General features: G+C 47.6%; 1 protein-coding gene across 6 annotated transcripts in view; it reads right to left on the bottom strand.

The window, feature by feature from the left end:
• SGSM1 (small G protein signaling modulator 1) overlaps nucleotides 1–16,564 on the bottom strand; it is an 82,161-nt gene extending 65,597 nt beyond the window's left edge. For 5 of the 6 annotated variants that reach the window (XM_050923413.1, XM_050923414.1, XM_050923415.1 and 2 more), the window contains exons 1-2: nucleotides 16,497–16,564; nucleotides 16,363–16,406 (exon numbers count right to left, since the gene is read on the bottom strand). In XM_050923413.1, the coding sequence (XP_050779370.1) occupies nucleotides 16,363–16,406; nucleotides 16,497–16,515 (63 nt within the window). In that variant the 5' untranslated portion in view covers nucleotides 16,516–16,564. The remainder of the gene's footprint in view (nucleotides 1–16,362; nucleotides 16,407–16,496) is intronic. The other variant, XM_050923417.1, reaches the window with a different exon arrangement.
• Between the last annotated feature and the right edge of the window lie 565 nt (nucleotides 16,565–17,129).

The raw sequence follows: 17,129 nt of genomic DNA, 5'->3' as shown, positions 1-17,129 counted from the left end.
AGTATCATACAAGCAGAAACATGCACTGTTCACTTCAAAATCAGAGCTAGTTTCAAATACCAGAGGGGTAGCCCTGTTAGTCTGACATCAGGAATGGTAACATACAAAAGCCAGTAGGAGAACACTTCAATCTCCCTGGACACTCAACAACAGATTTAAAAGTAGCCATCTTTCAACAAAATAAACTTCAAAAACAGACTTCAAAGAGAAACTGTTGAGCTACAATTAATTTGCAAACTTAACACCATTAATTTGGGCTTGAATAGGGGCTGGGAGTGGCTGGCTCATTACAAAAGCAATTTTCCCTCTCTTGGTATTGACACCTCCTCATCAATTATTGGGAGTGGACCACATCCACCCTGATTGAATTGGCCTTCAACACTGGTTCTCCACTTGTAAGGCAATGCCCTTCTCTTCATGTGCCAATATATATTTATGCCTGCATCTTTAATATTCACTCCATGCATCTGAAGAAGTGGGGTTTTTTACCCACAAAAGCTTATGACCAAATAAATCTGTTAGTCTTTAAGGTGCCACTGGACTCCTTGTTGTTTTTGTAGAGCTAGTTTCCACTCTTTCAAAGGCAACAGCACTTAAACCTGACACAGCAGCAGCTCTCAATTTGTCTAGTGTCTTGCCCTTCGAGTGCTGTGGATCTGAATATCCTCCAGCCACGTCCACACATGCAGGCTGGCATTTCTGGAAGTCAGGGTCAGCATTTTGTAGAAGGCTGCTCCGAGAGTCATTGCAGAGATCATGAGCTTTCAGCTGGGTCTGGCACATCCAGGTCAGTTCAGCAGGAAACTTTGAAGGATGTTGATGTGGATAAGGCTCTGGTCTGGGGTTCAAGAGTGCTGGGGTCAGTGTCTGGATCTGCCAGTCTCCCTGTACAACCTTGGACAAGTCACTTCATGTCCCAGTTCCCCATCTCTAACATGGGGATAATACTGCTGTTGTCCCTATGTCGAGCTGTAGGAGATGTCTGTGGCCTTGCAGATTGGTTGCCCGGTGACGGAGAAATCAGTGATACACTTAAAATGTAGCCCGACAGTGCAACCCCCTTTAGCTACACATCAGCATCCATCCTAGAACAGAGGTGGTCACACAACATGCAGGCAATCCCTTCTCCCAAAGATCTCAGCCCAGCACCAATGCCCGGGTCCCAGGGAGCAACTCTGCTTTAAGAAACTACTCTAGTAAGAGACCAAGGCAGAGAGCAAACTCTCCTGTTGCACACCAGCTCCCTCTCCCAGAGCCTTGAATAACACCACCACCACACAGCATGTCTTCCCGAGACTGATTTTTTTGTTTTTTAAGGTACAAGTAAAGCTTATGTCCATCTTGGAAGACAGGGCAACAGCATCACCTAGTGACACCTGCCATAACAACACTTCCTTTCTGCCACCTCTTGCCTGCTTGTACATGTCACTTATAGGCTCCTTGGAGCAGCCATTGTTTTTCCCCCCATGAGTGTATACACTGCCTAGCACAATGGAGCCTCACACTTGGCTGGGGACTGTAGACACTACTGTAATAAACAGAATCATAGGACTGGAAGGGACCCTGAGAGGTCTCTAGTCCAGTGCCCTGCACGCAAGGCAGGACTAAGTATTATCTAGACCACCTCTGACAGGTGTTTGTCCAACCTGCTCTTAAAAATCCCCAATGATGGAGATTCCACAACCTCCCTGGGCAATTTATTGTAGCGTATAACCACTCTGACAGTTAGGAAGTTTTTCCTAACGTCCAACCTAAACCTCCCTTGCTGCAATTTAAACCCACTGCTTCTTGTCCTATCCTCAGAGGTTAAGAAAAACAATCTTTCTCCCTCCTCCTTGTAACAACCTTTTATGTACATGAAAACTGTTCTCATGTCCCCTCTCAGTCTTCTCTTTTCCAGACTAAACACACCCAATTTTTTCAATCTTCCCTCATAGGTCATGTTCTTCAGACCTTTAAGAATTTTTGTTGCTCTTCTCTGGACTTCTCCTCCCACTCAGATGGCCAGAACGATGGGAGGGGACGAGCCCAGAAGCTTCTTTATAGACTCTTCTGGTCAGCCAGGTTACACTGCATGACACTAAATATAACCACTGATGGCGGCAGCCGTCTGCTTACTATGGGCCAACTGTCAGCCAGGCAGGTCCCCAGAGATGAGCTCTTGGAGGCGTATGGCACAAAGGGTTAACACGGAGCAGGAAGTGCAACATACCCTACTAAATGCTACACCAGCCTACTCTGCAGCTCCCTGCTCTCCAGAACAGCCTTCTAGCAGCTCCATGCCCGGTGTCACTTCCCATCGCAGCGCAAAGCATCTTCTTCGATTTGCAATGGAGCAGCCCAGAGGCCCCTGGAGATGGCAGGGCTGCCCAGACATGCAACGAGATGAGACTGACAAGAGTAGGGAGGAAAGAGAAGCAAAGAGAGGGAAAGCGATTTGCCTAAGGTCACAGGGCAGGGCAGTGCTGAGCAGGAAACAGGGTCCTGGTCTCCCAAGCCCCAGTCCAATGCCCTTGCCACTAGGATAAAATCAGTAGGAACAATGTTGTACAAAATAAGCCTGTGTTGTATCAAGTAAGTGAGACACTGGAGAATATCAAGGAAGCCAGATGTCTGTCTGAAATTTAGAATCACTGTTCAGAATTATTCCAATTTTGCAGTTCTGGAAGGTTTATTGTAACTTTTATTCCAAGCCCATTGTCTGAATGTGTCTGGGGCTCCTGTTTCTAAATGCCCACACCTAGCCATGGAAAGAAGTAATCAGGAAAGTTGCCTTTCAGTGCCATCTCCAGTGCATGGCAGGCTGACACACCCACCGGCTCAGGTCCGCGATAACGTTCGAGCCTTTCATAACCACAGGTTTGCTAATGCAGCACACCCCAGGGGTTGCTCACAAGCAGAAATTATGGAAAAGCCCAACCAATGAAGATTTCCACAGCAATGATTATACCCTGCACTTGCTGAGTCACTGTTTTAAATGGGAATGAATGGCAATAAAGAGTCTTTGATTTAATAAATATCCCACTTGTTTCCCCCTTAATTTGTGAGCGAATGTAATATTCACAAGTGACAAGATCTAGTAGTGCTGGCCTGAAGTCATGAATGGGACAGCAAAATTCTAGGCATGCACTCCCACTCAGCTGCCTGCGCCCCTCACTCCTGACCACACCACCCCCAACCAACCCAGTTCTGTACCAGGCATAGCTAGGCCACCACACATCACCAGCTCTGCCACACAGCTCTCTGCCGGTGTTCCTCCATCTTCACCTGCCATGCCCTTCCAGAGAGGAGGGCCAGTTTTGGGATATGCACCCCGGGGGACTCCAGTAACAGCAATCTAATGGTCACTGGACACTGAAACCAATATTCGAACCTAGTTCTCCAGCAAACTCCTAGGACCATCCAGCTTTTTTGCCGCCCCAAGAAGCAAAGAAAAGAAAAAAAAAAAAAAAAAAGCCCGATTGAGCTGCCATCGAAGAGGAAGAGAGAGTGAAGGACCACCACCGAATTACCACAGAAGACCCGGACATGCCGCCCCTTTCTACTGGCCGCCCCAGGCACCTGCTTCCTTCGCTTGTGCCTGGAGCCGGCCCTGCACATAAATGTCATTTATCTGAGCCTCACCGTTTCCACTAGAAGCCTGCTCAGATTTTCTCTGCTCCCTTTCTCACGACGGAGACAGCGACTTTCTTTCCCCATTACATCTGAACATCACATTCCTTTCCAATGGTCTTCCTGGGTTCATGTTTCAGGTGGCTGCGGATCCTGGTTTCCCCTTTTCACATCATTCACACTCGCCCTCTGCTTTAATTGCCCCGCCTCTTTCATATTTCCTACCCAGGGCCGGCTCCAGGTTTTCTGTCGTCCCAAGCAGCGGGGGGAGGAGGGAGAGGAAGAGGAAGAAAGCCACGGCAGCACAATCATGCCACTCCACTCTTCGGTGGCAGTTTGGCAGCAGCTCAAAGAGGAACAGAGGGACTGAGGGACCCGCCACCGAACTCCCACCAAAGACCCGGACATGCCGCCCCACTCGTGTGCAGAATGCTGCCCCTTTCTACTGGCCATCCCAAGCACCTGCTTCCTATGCTGGTGCTTGGAGCCGGCCCTGTTCCTACCACATTAATACAAATAGCCTTATCCCTGGCATTTTGGCAGCTGAAATGGGATTTACAACCCAAAAAGTGTCAATCCTAATTCTTTACTGTAACAAGAAAAAGCTTTTATGTTCCTTTTTCCAATAACATTTAAAGCCTGAAGTCCGTGCCCGTAGCAAATATGGCAAGTATCTGCTTTAAACTTGGGTTTGTTTTTGTATGTTTACTTTTCGGGTTCTTTTATAGGCCAGTATTTACTCTCACTTCCACTGCAATCTTTGTTTCACGTGCTTTTGATCATATATTTAATGAGTTCTTCCCTGAGACATTTTAACTGAAGGCTTTGGTGCCTATAATGTAAGCATGGTGGGCCCAACCTTGCAGTCCTCATTCAAGTCTCAATTCAGCAGAGCCCTTAAGATGAGACATAAGGACATGTTGAATTCTAAGCACATGTTTAAATGCTTTGCTGAATTGGGGCCTTATTTCTTTCAGAGCAAAAGCGCCAGTTAAAATCTAGAAGGGATGTCCAGTGGAAGGAATGCAGCATTTCTCCATATTGTGGAATTACGTTATGATTTCATGTACCATAAGAACCTAAGGAATCTTCAGGGAGACAGAGGTCAAATTAAAGCAATTGTGGGCATGTCTACGCGAGAAAAAATTGGAAATTAGTTCACCAGCAGCGCAGATCAATTGGCGGTAATGCAGCTATTTTGCCAGCAGGTATTTCTCAGTGATAATGCTGCAAGACTGGTTTACCCCAGGAATAGATGCCATGCTAGTAAGACACCTGCACCTTAATTAGACAGAGCCCTAGCGACACTCTCATTTGAAGATGTCCATGTATTGAACTGGTCACTGGACTCAGCAAGCTGAAATCTCCTCTGGTTTTCACCTTGTTACTTGAACAGACGTAACTGTCTACATCTCTGAGACACATTCTGGGTGCTCTGAAACCAGGGGTAAAGTCTTTCCTTCTACATTCTTTATGAAGGTCTCAGAAAGGTTTGACTCAAACGAACAGCACCCATGTTAGCATAGCCAACATCTCAGTGCAATCAGAAGAGAAAGGCTCCAATTCCTCTCCTCCCCTGGTTTCACACCAGTGCAATTTCACTAGAGTTACTCATGATTCACACAGGGGTACACGAGAAGAGAATCTGGTCCAGTGTATAGTTCCCATTCATACCTTCATTGGGTTGATCTGTGATACATACATTTCCACAGGATATATGTGGTCGCCACTAACATTTGCAGTAATACAGGGCCCGGCTGTAATTCACATGTCAAGTATTTTACCTGTCAGAGAACACTAGAAATCCCAAAGAAGGACCAGTTTGGTGCACAAACCCTGCAGTAGAAGTCCAGTGATGTAGGGAATTGCAATCTAGCCCACCTCCAGGAGTGCAGCAGAGATTTACAAAGACAGGCGCGCAGAAGAGTGTAAAACAGCTCCAAGGATTTCATCTGCAGATTTTGCCTCAGCGCACTGACTAGTGAGCGTTCAACTTGATGGGCAGGATGGCTCAGGAATCAGCTCTGGGACACGGACCTCTCACCTCCAGGGCACAGCAGGTATGAATTCAGCCTAGATCAATCATTCTCACCTGAAGATTGATCGGTGGCCAATGTTGAGAGTCTCTGTTCAATTCCTAGTAGACAACTGAAGACATCGCAAAACCTTCATAACAAATATCCCTCGACCAGAGAGCTTCTGAGGAGATCCAGGATGGGATGGCCCTGGAAACCCTCTAGGTCAGGACTGAGGCCCACTGGTGGGGCAGTGCAGGGAAGTGAACAGTTCTATTATCATAGGGCCTAGAAGCCCCAGTCATGGACCAGGCTCCCATGGGGCCAGGCACTGTGCAGACACAGAACAAAAGACAGGCCGTTCCCCAAGAAGCTGAAAGCCTAAGATAAGAGACAACAAATGGATGCAGACAGGGAGTACAAGGAGACAGTGAGCCAACATGAGTGACAGGAAGCGTTCACAGCACAGCAGTTGTAGCTGTGCCGAGGGCCAATGCAGGATTTCAGTTTCCATAAGATTGTCAATCCAGCACACCTTTCACAAGCACCAGATTTGCTTTTACACTGAAGAGACAAAGGCAGTGGAGTTGTTAATCTGGTTCCTTTAGAAAACAGAACCACAACATCCTGTTTTATCTGCCTTCTTTATAACGTTAACGGAATCAAGATGTGGGTGCTCTTAATAACAGGTTCATATTCTTTCCAGAAATGAACGGTCTGATTATTCCAAGGGCAGGTGCCAAGCAGACCTTTCAAGCACCCTGCGAGCTGCAGCCAAAGTCTGCCACTTATCAGCTTTAGAGTTTACTAGCTGACCATTAAATAAATAATCTAATGAACATGTGCCCTGATCTATTAGAACGCTGCCAACCCCAGAGCACATACACCATCTCTACCTAGAGATTGCACGGACTCTCTGTTCAACATTTCTGCAGGGTCACTAATGAACTGTTCCCAGCAAATTTCGGCATAGTCACTGAGCTACCTGCAAGAACACTTTATGGAAAATCTGAAACGACAGAGTTATCACTACCACGCACACTCCCCAGACTAGGAAATGATCGGCATTAACACGTGTACACTAGTACATTGAGTCGGTAGGCAAAATGCTGCCCCCAGGCATGCTAGGGTAAACCCGAAGTATCCGCGCTCAGTTCAACGGACTTACTGCAGATTTGGACTGGTACAAGAGAATGCAGTGGTCCATGGGAACCTTGGCTGGGGGAAATCTGCTTAGCCCCACTGAAACCAAGCAGAGACTTTGGCCCTGTTTGTATAACGGTCACATGCTATCTCACCATAATTAAGAAGCTGTTTGCTCTCACTACCTCAGACTAACATGAGTATTACATTTGAAGTGTGCACCGGATGGGTAGTTCCCAGGCTCACATAGATCTGTTATTTAACAAACAAACACACACAGACACATAGGTACAAATTCTACTTTCAGCTGCATCTGCGCAAAACCACTGAAGTAAGAATTGTTACTCCAGATTTACATCAGAGAGATCAGATTTTGGCCCATCCTCTCCATGTTATATTTAACAAATAAATCCTTCCATATGCGGTCTGCAATTTCAATAACTTCAATGACACATTGAAAAGTGTGTTTCGCTGATAAGGGAGTATTCAAACAGCCAACCCAAGAGCATATTAACAGAAGTAAGATGCTGAAGAATAAATATTCTGGGTTAGCCACAGCAGCTACGTCAGTGGGAACAGTCATTGCGGTCATTAATTTTTCTCTTGCTCCAGTGACAAAGAAGCTTAGAAGTTTCTTTGAAAGAGAAGCACTGACAACCAAATGTAGAGAGAAAACAGCACTGCCAGCCCAAGCAATCAAAACTCCTGAGTCAGACCCCAGAAAAATGTTTGGATTAAAAAGGTGTTTAGTTCATTTTATCCGCCTTCAGAGAGTTCTGATTTTCTGGTTTTTCTGCACAAACAAAGGCCGAAAACTTTAGTTTTAAAAAAAAAGGAAATTATGTGAGACCGTCAGTCACATGACTCAAGGAATGAGGACTTCGCAGTAAAATCCCAAGAGCTGGCAATGCAGATTAAGACATAACATACTTTGAAGAGGCGTCATTTGTCCAGTCAAGCAACCCCCTGCCCCAGCCCCTGTACACTGCTGTAGGTGTTCTACTGAAGGACTACTTACCATTGCTTTTAAAAATTCATTTTAATAGTAATTGTCCAAGTTAGCAGACCCAAGAAATGCTCCAAATCAGAGGAAATAATGCAGAGCCGGCAAGCCAAGAATACTGGCACAGGCAGCTCCTCCCCAAGGCCTGCCCAGGAGCGGGAGCGAATAACACCAGCCCAGGCCCCATCACTACCCCAGACAAAGGGCCGATTCTCTTCTCACTAACCCTGTTATAGTTTTGGGCCAGACTCATTGCTAGGCACAACTCCATTAAAGACACTTTTGCCAGCAGGGAATCCAGCCCATGGATGTCAATGGAGTTATGCCACTGAATCCAGCCAGTACCAGGGCACTCGGGTTTTAGATGGGAAGGGTGACTTCCTTTCACTCTGTATAACGAATCCAGCAGTCTCTCCCCAGGGGCAGAGACCCATCCTTGCACTGTGCTCAGTGCACCAGATTGTTTAACCACATTTCCACTGAGAGATGGTCAGCTGCTCCATGTTCTTGTAGTCAATGAACCATCAATTTCAATCCTATTGACTCAGACCTTTGGCTTATCTAGCCGTGTTATTTAATTATTAATCGCCACTTATTAAATACAGCGTAACACCTCCTGCTGCTGCAACATAAATTCCATTGCTGTCCATGGGTCTGCACCGGATTACGCCAGGTCTGAGCCTGCCTACATGACACTGAAATTTCCTGACCCCTGAGCGGCTTGGTTGTTTTTTGTCCCCCTTTCCCCCTCCTTACCATTGTATTAACGGCAACCTTTGCATCAAACGTGTGCGTGACACATGGAACACACAAGGGATTTGCAGGTCTTTATGCCAGCCAACAAGCACTTCATATGACCTGGACATATTGCTAGTTAGATTTCATTAGGGAAATATGTTATGTCAAAATATATAGCTGAAACACGTTTAACGTGGCAATTAGCTGGCAACTGCCTCTCTTACATACACACATACACACGCACACTCCCTCTCTCTAAATGAAATTGATGTTAATGCAACATTAAAGCAGGGAACAAGCCAGGTACACAAAACCACCAAGTGCTCAGAAGTCAGGAGATTCTAGAGTCCTATAGATAGGTTCAGACCTGGAGTAATCAGGTGCAAACCCACTTATAGCAATGGAACTGCACCCATTTACACCAGGTCTGAGTTTGACAACAGAGTAACACCTGCTTACACCAAGCCTGAATTCAGCCCTGGCTTCCTACTTGCAACATTGAATTTGCGCACAGTGCACATGTGTAGTAGGTTCTGGGCCTGTTTTCGTCATTAAATGCAAACTTCCATGCATGGATGTCGGTGGTGCTTTGGCAATACCGTGTGAAAGATGCTTAACTCTGGTCATTTCTTGACTTTCGAATGCTTGATGCCTCATAGGGTGACCAAACAGCAAGTGTGAAAAATTGGGATGCCAGTTGGGGGTAATAGGAGCCTATAGAAGAAAAAGACCCAAAAGTCGGGACTGTCCCTATAAAATCAGGACATCTGGTCACCCTAATCCCTCGGCTGTAGCCCTGTCTCAGGAAAGTCCACAGCATGCGACTGGCACCACGAAAACAACACTAATGTTGCACGGACACTTGGTTTGATTACGTTGTCTCATGAGCGCCATGTTTGCCAAATACTAATGCTGTTTGCTAAGGCGCCTGTCCAGCCTGTCTTGCTTTGAAGCCACAATGCTGAATTTGTGACGAGGCAGGCATTTCCACGGCAACCGACTGATGCCACAAGCACACAGGAGGACTTCTTGGCTGCCCCAAATCGAGGCTGGGCTGGGAGGGGAAGCGGAGATCTCAACTGAAGCAGAGATCTTCCTGACATGCTATCAAAGGGCACATGGAAAAGGAGGCAGCAAGGAAATTGGGTTTGGTATGAAAGTATCAGGCGGTAGCCATGTTCGTCTGTATCCACAAAAACAACCAGGAGTCCCGTGGTGCCACCGGACTCCTGGTTGGTTTTGGTATGAAAGTTTCCCCCTAGGTTTGCTAGAGCCTGAGAAAGGAGCTGTAAGGAAGTGCTTTCATCTTCAGCCAGACAGAAAATGGCCTCTAGTGATTAGAAATATTGTTTTTAGCAGAGATCAATGCAGGCAGCCCAAGAAACAGAATATTAAGGCCTTTTCTCTACTTCTGAAGCAGGCACATTTAAAACGACTTGTATGTTGTAGTAGGGAGACATCCGAACGTTCCTATAGAATCAATACTTTCATTATAAACTTACAGCATTTCAGTCTCACCTTGGTTATGTCTGAACAGTCCTTACAGCTGCATAAACGCAGCGTTTGTTTCTGCCTTAATAGTTAATACTCAAACACTCTGATTCTCCAGGCGTTCCCAATAATTCTAAATGAAACATAGAATAGTCTAACAATCCAGAAATGAGAGTTCACGCTGGCCCAAGCACATCAATATTTAGACTGATTGGTGCACACAGCCCAAGAATGCAGACACAGGCCATGCAAATATTGATATTGCTGACAATTTTGCATAACTTAGCTACAAACTCAACACTAAGGCTTGTATGCCACAGAAATATAGGCAGGAGCTGGGAGAGAGAGAGATTGATTTCTGTCCGTCTAACCCAGGATGGCATTACAGAAAATCTACAGCAGAACTCATCCAAGCTATCAAAATACAAGCAAAAGAGAACATCTAATGGATATGACTATAAAACATTGTTAATGCAACTGGGTGCGGCCAATCAATGACTATAGATATAACTAAGCCTAGGCAGAACAGTGTATAATACAGGGAAACCAACCGTTCATTCACCAAACGCTTTAAAATGTCCACTTGCTGAGTGGCAAGTTAAAAAAGAAAAGCCTCAACAGATGAGTCAGTACAACAATTAGAGAGTTGATTTTCCTGTTTCATCCAGTTATTTCACGCGCTAGGACTGTTCACGTAACTAGCTCCTAGGTACATTGTGGGCTTGACTCCAGGGCTGCTGGAACAATGTTTACAGTGAGGGTGCTGAAAGTGGAAACTGTGTATTTGGTTGTTATTACTACTGCAAGCCAGGGGGTGCTGCTGTACCCCCAGCACCCCTATTTCCAGCACCCCACCTGACTCCCATTTGCCTTTTGCTGTGCAAGAGGGCAGAGCTGCTCTTTTGATCTGCTAGCATTTTACAATTTGCACTGGTGAATATGACAGCACAAGGTGCAGGGTGGCGAAGAACTGGGCCCTACATATCCCATGTTCTTTCAGGTGTGATGCTGACTCTCCAGTGTGTGCTCATCTGCAATGCTACTACCTACAGCTGAGCAAAAAAAAAAAAATACTGAACGTTTTAAATAAAAAATGCCTTTTCAATTAAGTGGAAGTTTTTGCAAGAGTACTTCTGCTTTTGTTGAAGTTTTAAGGTATTTTCAGTTTTTCAGTAACCTCCCTGCAAGCTGAACACTTTTTAGTGATTCAAAACCAAATATTTTTCATTTTGACAATAACCTGAAAAATCTGGAGAAAAAACAGACATTTGTAATTTTTCATGGAAAAGAAGAGACATCTCCCAGCTTGGTCGGCACAACAGGAACCATGGACAGCTTTCAGAATTAACTTGATTTATTTCCATCCACTTGGTCCCAAAACATCTGACAAAAGGGACAGTAAGAGCAAAAAACACTTTAGGCCACATACTGTTTTCCTGAACGTGCAGCTCTCCTGGACAACCCGCACACAACAGCAGCATTCTGCAGTATGGCACCCAAGCACGGAAGCTGCAATGGGAAGTTGTATTGTGTTGGATAGTCAATGCAAGAGATTTTCAAATGATTTGTGTCACATATCTATCTGCTTGATCTAGTCAGGCCTCGTCTATCCTGGGGTTTTAGATGCCTGTTCAGCTGCACCACTGCAAACCTCTAGGGGGCGCCAGTATAAACTACTGCTTTCATCAGGATGGATTTACCCCGTTTCAAACAACTCATCTACACTAGACGTTTGCACCCGATAAGCTACACCAGAGGCTAAAACTCTCAGAGCAGATGAGACCTCAGTCCTGATTCAGCAGAACAAAAGTTAGCGTTTGTGCTAAAGTCTTAGGGATGCAATAAAGGGAGGAAATTCCTGCAGTGCTGCTGTGCATGGGGAACCCCAAAGAGTTAAACCAATTCAGAAAAGAAAGATTGAGTTAAAAAAAAATTAAGTAAATCCAATGAGTAGGGGAGACAGAAGAGATGGCAGTGCTGCCACAGACAAAAATGCCTAGGAGTCACCTATTTTAACTATCAGGAATGTCAGTAAATAATTATCTACATAACCCAGAGATTTATTTTCTCAAATATTGTTCTTACTTCTAATGGAAAAAAAAGAAGAGGGAAGAGAAATGCAGCTCGGGCTCAACAAGGTCTGACCACATCTTGCTGAATCAGGGTCTTGGTGCCAGACCTCCGCTGACTTCACTGTGTGTCGGACCAGGCACCAATCGCATTCACCTTCCTCAAGACGTTGCCAACAGCACTGTGTGTTCTGAGCACACAGAACCCGTGCATTCGGACGCAGAGCTCGGGAAGCTCAGGTACTGCCAAAAAGTCCCATGCAAAGCATTCAAAAGAAAAACCAAATGTTTTGCAATCCAATGTAGGTGAATGGAAGGAAATTCTGCAGTGTTTCTGTATCTGTTGCACAGAAGACACTGAACATGGATATTACCATAATGCACTAGGCCTGAGGGCTCTTCAAAAAAAAGCAAATATCAGACTATGCTATATTCTGACATTCATGCATCCAGATTGGGGCGACGAGCTATTTCACTTGCCCACAGTGTCTTTTTTTTCCACTTTCTCTTCCTCTCTCTCCTTTGATACAGACTTAATCTTTGGCTGAATTTAGCTGGACCTATTGAAATGCTGCATGACATGGCTGCTCAACTGTGCCACAGAATGGCCCCAAAGAAAACTCTAATCCCAGACTGTGGCACAACTCCCCCGGGAACTAAGGACCATCCCAAATCTTACCATCTTCTACTCCAAGTGCAAGGCACATTTCTTCAACTTGCCTTCTCTAGCGCATGCAGAGCAACATGCACATTTTAAAACACAAAAAACGACTCCCTGCCCTGCGGGGAGAATGAACCACACAGCTCATCATTTAAAGCACAACTGGAAGGCACTTAATACGGTGACGAAGGCAGGATCAGAACCTACGTAGAATAAATTCCCCGACCTGAAGATCATGCCCATTGTTCAACCCTGTTTTAACTTATTCCATCGGGGCATTGAGTATTACTCATCTTCTTTGCTAAAACCACCCCTGTCTTTACCACCTCAGACCTTCCAGAGGCTGCTGCTTCGTTCTGCATCTGGTCTTTCTGTTCATACCAATTCAGGCAGGGTCACAGATGGACTGTAATTACGAGAGGTCAATTTAATTTCAGATGTTAAATAACTGTCATACCCTTCCTGTAGTGTAACAGCAGTTGTCAAGGCAATGAGAAGTATCTCTTTCCACCACACCCATCACAACAAGCATCAAGATGCGGAAGGGCACAAACTGGTTCGTTTGTTTGGCTACTCAACCACGTATGTCAGTCTTTTTGCTTTTCAAACCATATGTCCTGGTTACCTTATAAAATGCAACATGTCTAGTGGGGAGAGCAGGGGGCAACAAGTCGGGAGACCTCAATTCTGTTCTTGGCTGTGCCAGTCACTCCCTGCGTAATCCCTTCCTTTCTCTAGGCCTCAGGTTTCATCTCTGTAAAATGGGGCTCAGAATGCTTCCCCACACTGGGAAAAGATTTCAAAGTGAGAGGATGAAAAATGCTGCGGGAGTGTAATTATCCATATGATACAGAGCACTCAATCCGAGGCAGCCCTAGACTGGGATAGCGAAAGCTGCTAATCTAAACAGAGACTGTGCAAGATGTGTTAAAAGGGAGACCATCATGCCAGACAGGCCTAAAATGAGCTCCCTAGCTGCCCCATCTTGTGGGCGCACACTCACATAGCACAAACATGCACGTGCAAGTCATTCATGTGAGAGCTCAGAAGTGGTGAGACCAGGATTTTCAAACATTTTAACATGCTGCTGATTTACACCAAGGGAGCAGTCAGGCCGAGGATAGGGACAATTAGAGTCATTCCTGTCACCGGAGCAAACAGGGTGCTGTCCCACTCGGCGGGGGGGCAGGGGGGGACCTTATGGGAGTCACATTGCCGGCAACAAAAACATATTTACATGACACAGGACAAAGGAATTTGTACCACCAGCTTCAGAATGGGTTACGGCTACGAACACCAACCCAGCACTCGGCCAGAAACACTGAAGATGACAGAGGCCCCACACTGGAGCTCGAATTGGATATAGGTATATCCGTTAATATGCTCTCATTAGATTGTATTTTTGGTAGGGTTTTTTATTTGATCCCATGAGCCATGAATACTGCCTCACAGTGACATACCATACTTATGTGTGCAATTAAAGAAAATAAATACAAATAATTCTTCTCCTCTCTGCAAGTACCACACTGTCAAAATACAAGAGGAAGGGTCCGTGCATGGTCTGTGCGATACACATTCCTCTAGGGAGCTCCGAAGCAGCGCGGGGACTCTAGGAAGGACGGCGGCACTTCACGGACCAGCCAAAAAAACTGTTAAGACGATAACTAAAGAGCCATCACTGGCAAGGAGGTGACGCATGGAGGTGGCCTGGGATTAGGTCCAAGCCCAGAAACCTGCAGCCTCAAAGGGCACTGCTTTGCCTCAGTTTTTAAGCAGAGTAAATATTGGGCCTGTGAACTTTCCCAAAGGAGCTGACTAGAACCCAGAAAAGAAGGAAAAATAAAGGATTGAGATAGCTGAACTGGCATCCTTAGCTCACAGGCTCTGCTTGCACAAACAGCTGTCACTTCTGAGACTCCACGTAACGCCGAGTCCACCAGAGAGACAAAGCATACGCTTTCCCTTGGAATTCTCTCACGCGGGTGAGTCAACGAGGGGCAAACTTTCCAAGCACCTCCTGGCAGTTCAGCTCCAGGACACCTGCTAACGCAGCCATATCCCCAAGCAACCCCTGGAAATGTAACAGTGTATTACCAAAGCAGGGCCTTTAATGGCTAACAGCACTTAGGCTGGAAGCTGTCTGGGGCAGGGGCATCTGTTTGTGCTGTGTTTGTACAGGACCTAGCGCCCAGGGCTCCTGGTCCACGGCTGCGGTCCTAGATGCTAGCATAGTACAAGCAAGGACCATATCCTTAAGCGATTTAAAATGGAAATAACGCTTCACATTTGTACAGTACCCTGCACCGAAGATCTAATATTAGTTAATGGAACCTCATAACATCCCTAAGAGACAGGGAAAGTGAGCAACAGAGAGAGCTGAGGTGACTCTCCAAGGTCACATGGTGGGTCACTGGACCCACTAGAACCCAAGAGTCCTGGTTCCCACTAACCACTAGATCCTGCTGCCGCTCCCCTACCTGTAGACAGCTATAAAAATCAGGCCTGAGAGTCCTTCAGGGAACGTCTGACCCTTCCCCTGACAATAGTATGCTCTTTTCTGTCAACACAGCCAATGAAACCCTCTCAGTAACAGGCGCGAGTGACCAGGCACCCAGCTAGCTTTCAAAATGCCATAAATCCAGTCAGGATTAACTTTTACCTTTTAACCAGCTGAAGTGATGTGTTCACGTTCCAAACTACTCGCCTGCAAAATCACGTTAGAAAACCAGGGACATGTGCATGTACCAGCAGGGGTAAACCTGGCTCTAAAACAACCCAGTGGCTGTGGGCGAAAAGGTGATATCCCCTACTGAAGCCCCTCTGGGAGCAATGAATCCCCCTCAGCTGAATCCCTTCAATGCAGGTCATTGAAGAGTCAGTCCAACAATTCAGGCCCCAGGCAGGCGATGGGATTCCTGGGGGATCTCATGCAATCTCCCTGGATTGGAGCCACTCTCTCCTTTAGGTGCACAACGCAGCCCAGGCCAGTAAAGCCACAGGGGTGAGTTTGGGACTCGGGTTTTTGGCTTCCTAACTGCTGCTAGTAATGACACAAGACCGACCCTGCTGGGAGCTGGGAGACAGTTATTAGCAATGGTCACAACAGATAAAAGCAGATCCCAGCAGTACTGCCTGGGGGGGAGGAGGGCAGAAGGGGAGACGTGCTCATCAAAACGACCCTGCACCCCAGATAAACCCCAGCCCCGCAACACCCCAAATCACTGGCTTCCCCGCAGCTCAGTGGGCCGGAGCGGCGATGGGGCAGCGTTCAGAGCGCACCCTTGCAGCAGGCACAAACAAAACGAATAAACCAGATGGGGGAGGAATCAGCCCTACCCCCCCACACACACACACACACAGACAGCGAGAGCCATTCAACGGGCAGCCGGGCGCGCTGACCCCCAGGGCGCCCCCTAAAACAACATCTGGAGCATCCCCTAGTCTCCCCCGGACTTCAGGCTCCAGATGTGCAGCCCCCCCCCCCCCCAAAAAAAAGCCTTCAGGAGCCTCCCCCAAAAAAGCCAGGCACTGGTTCATCCAGATGCGCACCAACACCTGGTACATCCTCCACCCCCCCCCACATCTGGCCCCCGGGGGCTCCAGCTGCGCGGGCCCGGCCGCAGCACCCACCTCCTTCTTGACGGTGCGCAGGAGCCGCTGCCGGGTCTCCGCCTCTGTGGGGGAAAGCGGGAGAGACGCGTTAGTGCCCCCAGCGCAGCCCGGCCACGCCGCCCGGATCCCCCCGCCCGGGCGCCCCGTCCTACCCGCCGGAGCCGCGGCCATGGTCCTGCTCCTCCGCCCGGCGCCTGCGCCTCTGCCGCAGCCCGCGGGAGGGAGGGAGGCAGCGGCAGCCGGGCAGCAGCCGGGCTGGGCAGGGCAACACCGCCCACTTCCAGGGACCGGCGGGCGGGGCTCCCCGGAGCCGGCGGGGCGCGTCTGGCTGCGCCCCCCCAGCCCCTGAAACCCCCCATCGGCTGAGTGCCACCCACCCCGTGCCCCCAGGCGCCGGCAGAGCCCGGCTGTAGGAGAGGCTGGGGCCGGGGCCGGGGCCGGGGCCGGGGGGAGCCCTGAGCCCCGAGTCTGCTGGTGCCAAGCGCCCAGGTGTTACCACCTGTGACATGCCACAAACCCAGCACCGCAACCCCCTCTCCAGCAGCCCCCCGTGGTATCCAGGGGGATACACAGAGTGAAGTGGGGTCACCGCAGCAGCCTTAGCTGGACCCAGAAACTGTTCGCATTTACTACCCCACGGTCCTGGGATAAAACTGCAGATCTTTCCACCCACCTAAAACATACCCGGCAGATTAAATTATTTTTCTGGCAACTGGCAAATCCATAAACCAACCAGCCGGGCCAGTCAAATACCAGCCAGATGGTAACCCTATTAGCACATCGCC

This window comes from Gopherus flavomarginatus, chromosome 15 (assembly GCF_025201925.1).
Source record: "Gopherus flavomarginatus isolate rGopFla2 chromosome 15, rGopFla2.mat.asm, whole genome shotgun sequence".
Classification (NCBI taxonomy): Eukaryota; Metazoa; Chordata; order Testudines; family Testudinidae; genus Gopherus; species Gopherus flavomarginatus.
Note: the sequence above shows the minus strand (reverse complement) of the source record. Positions and strands in the feature narration are given on the sequence as shown.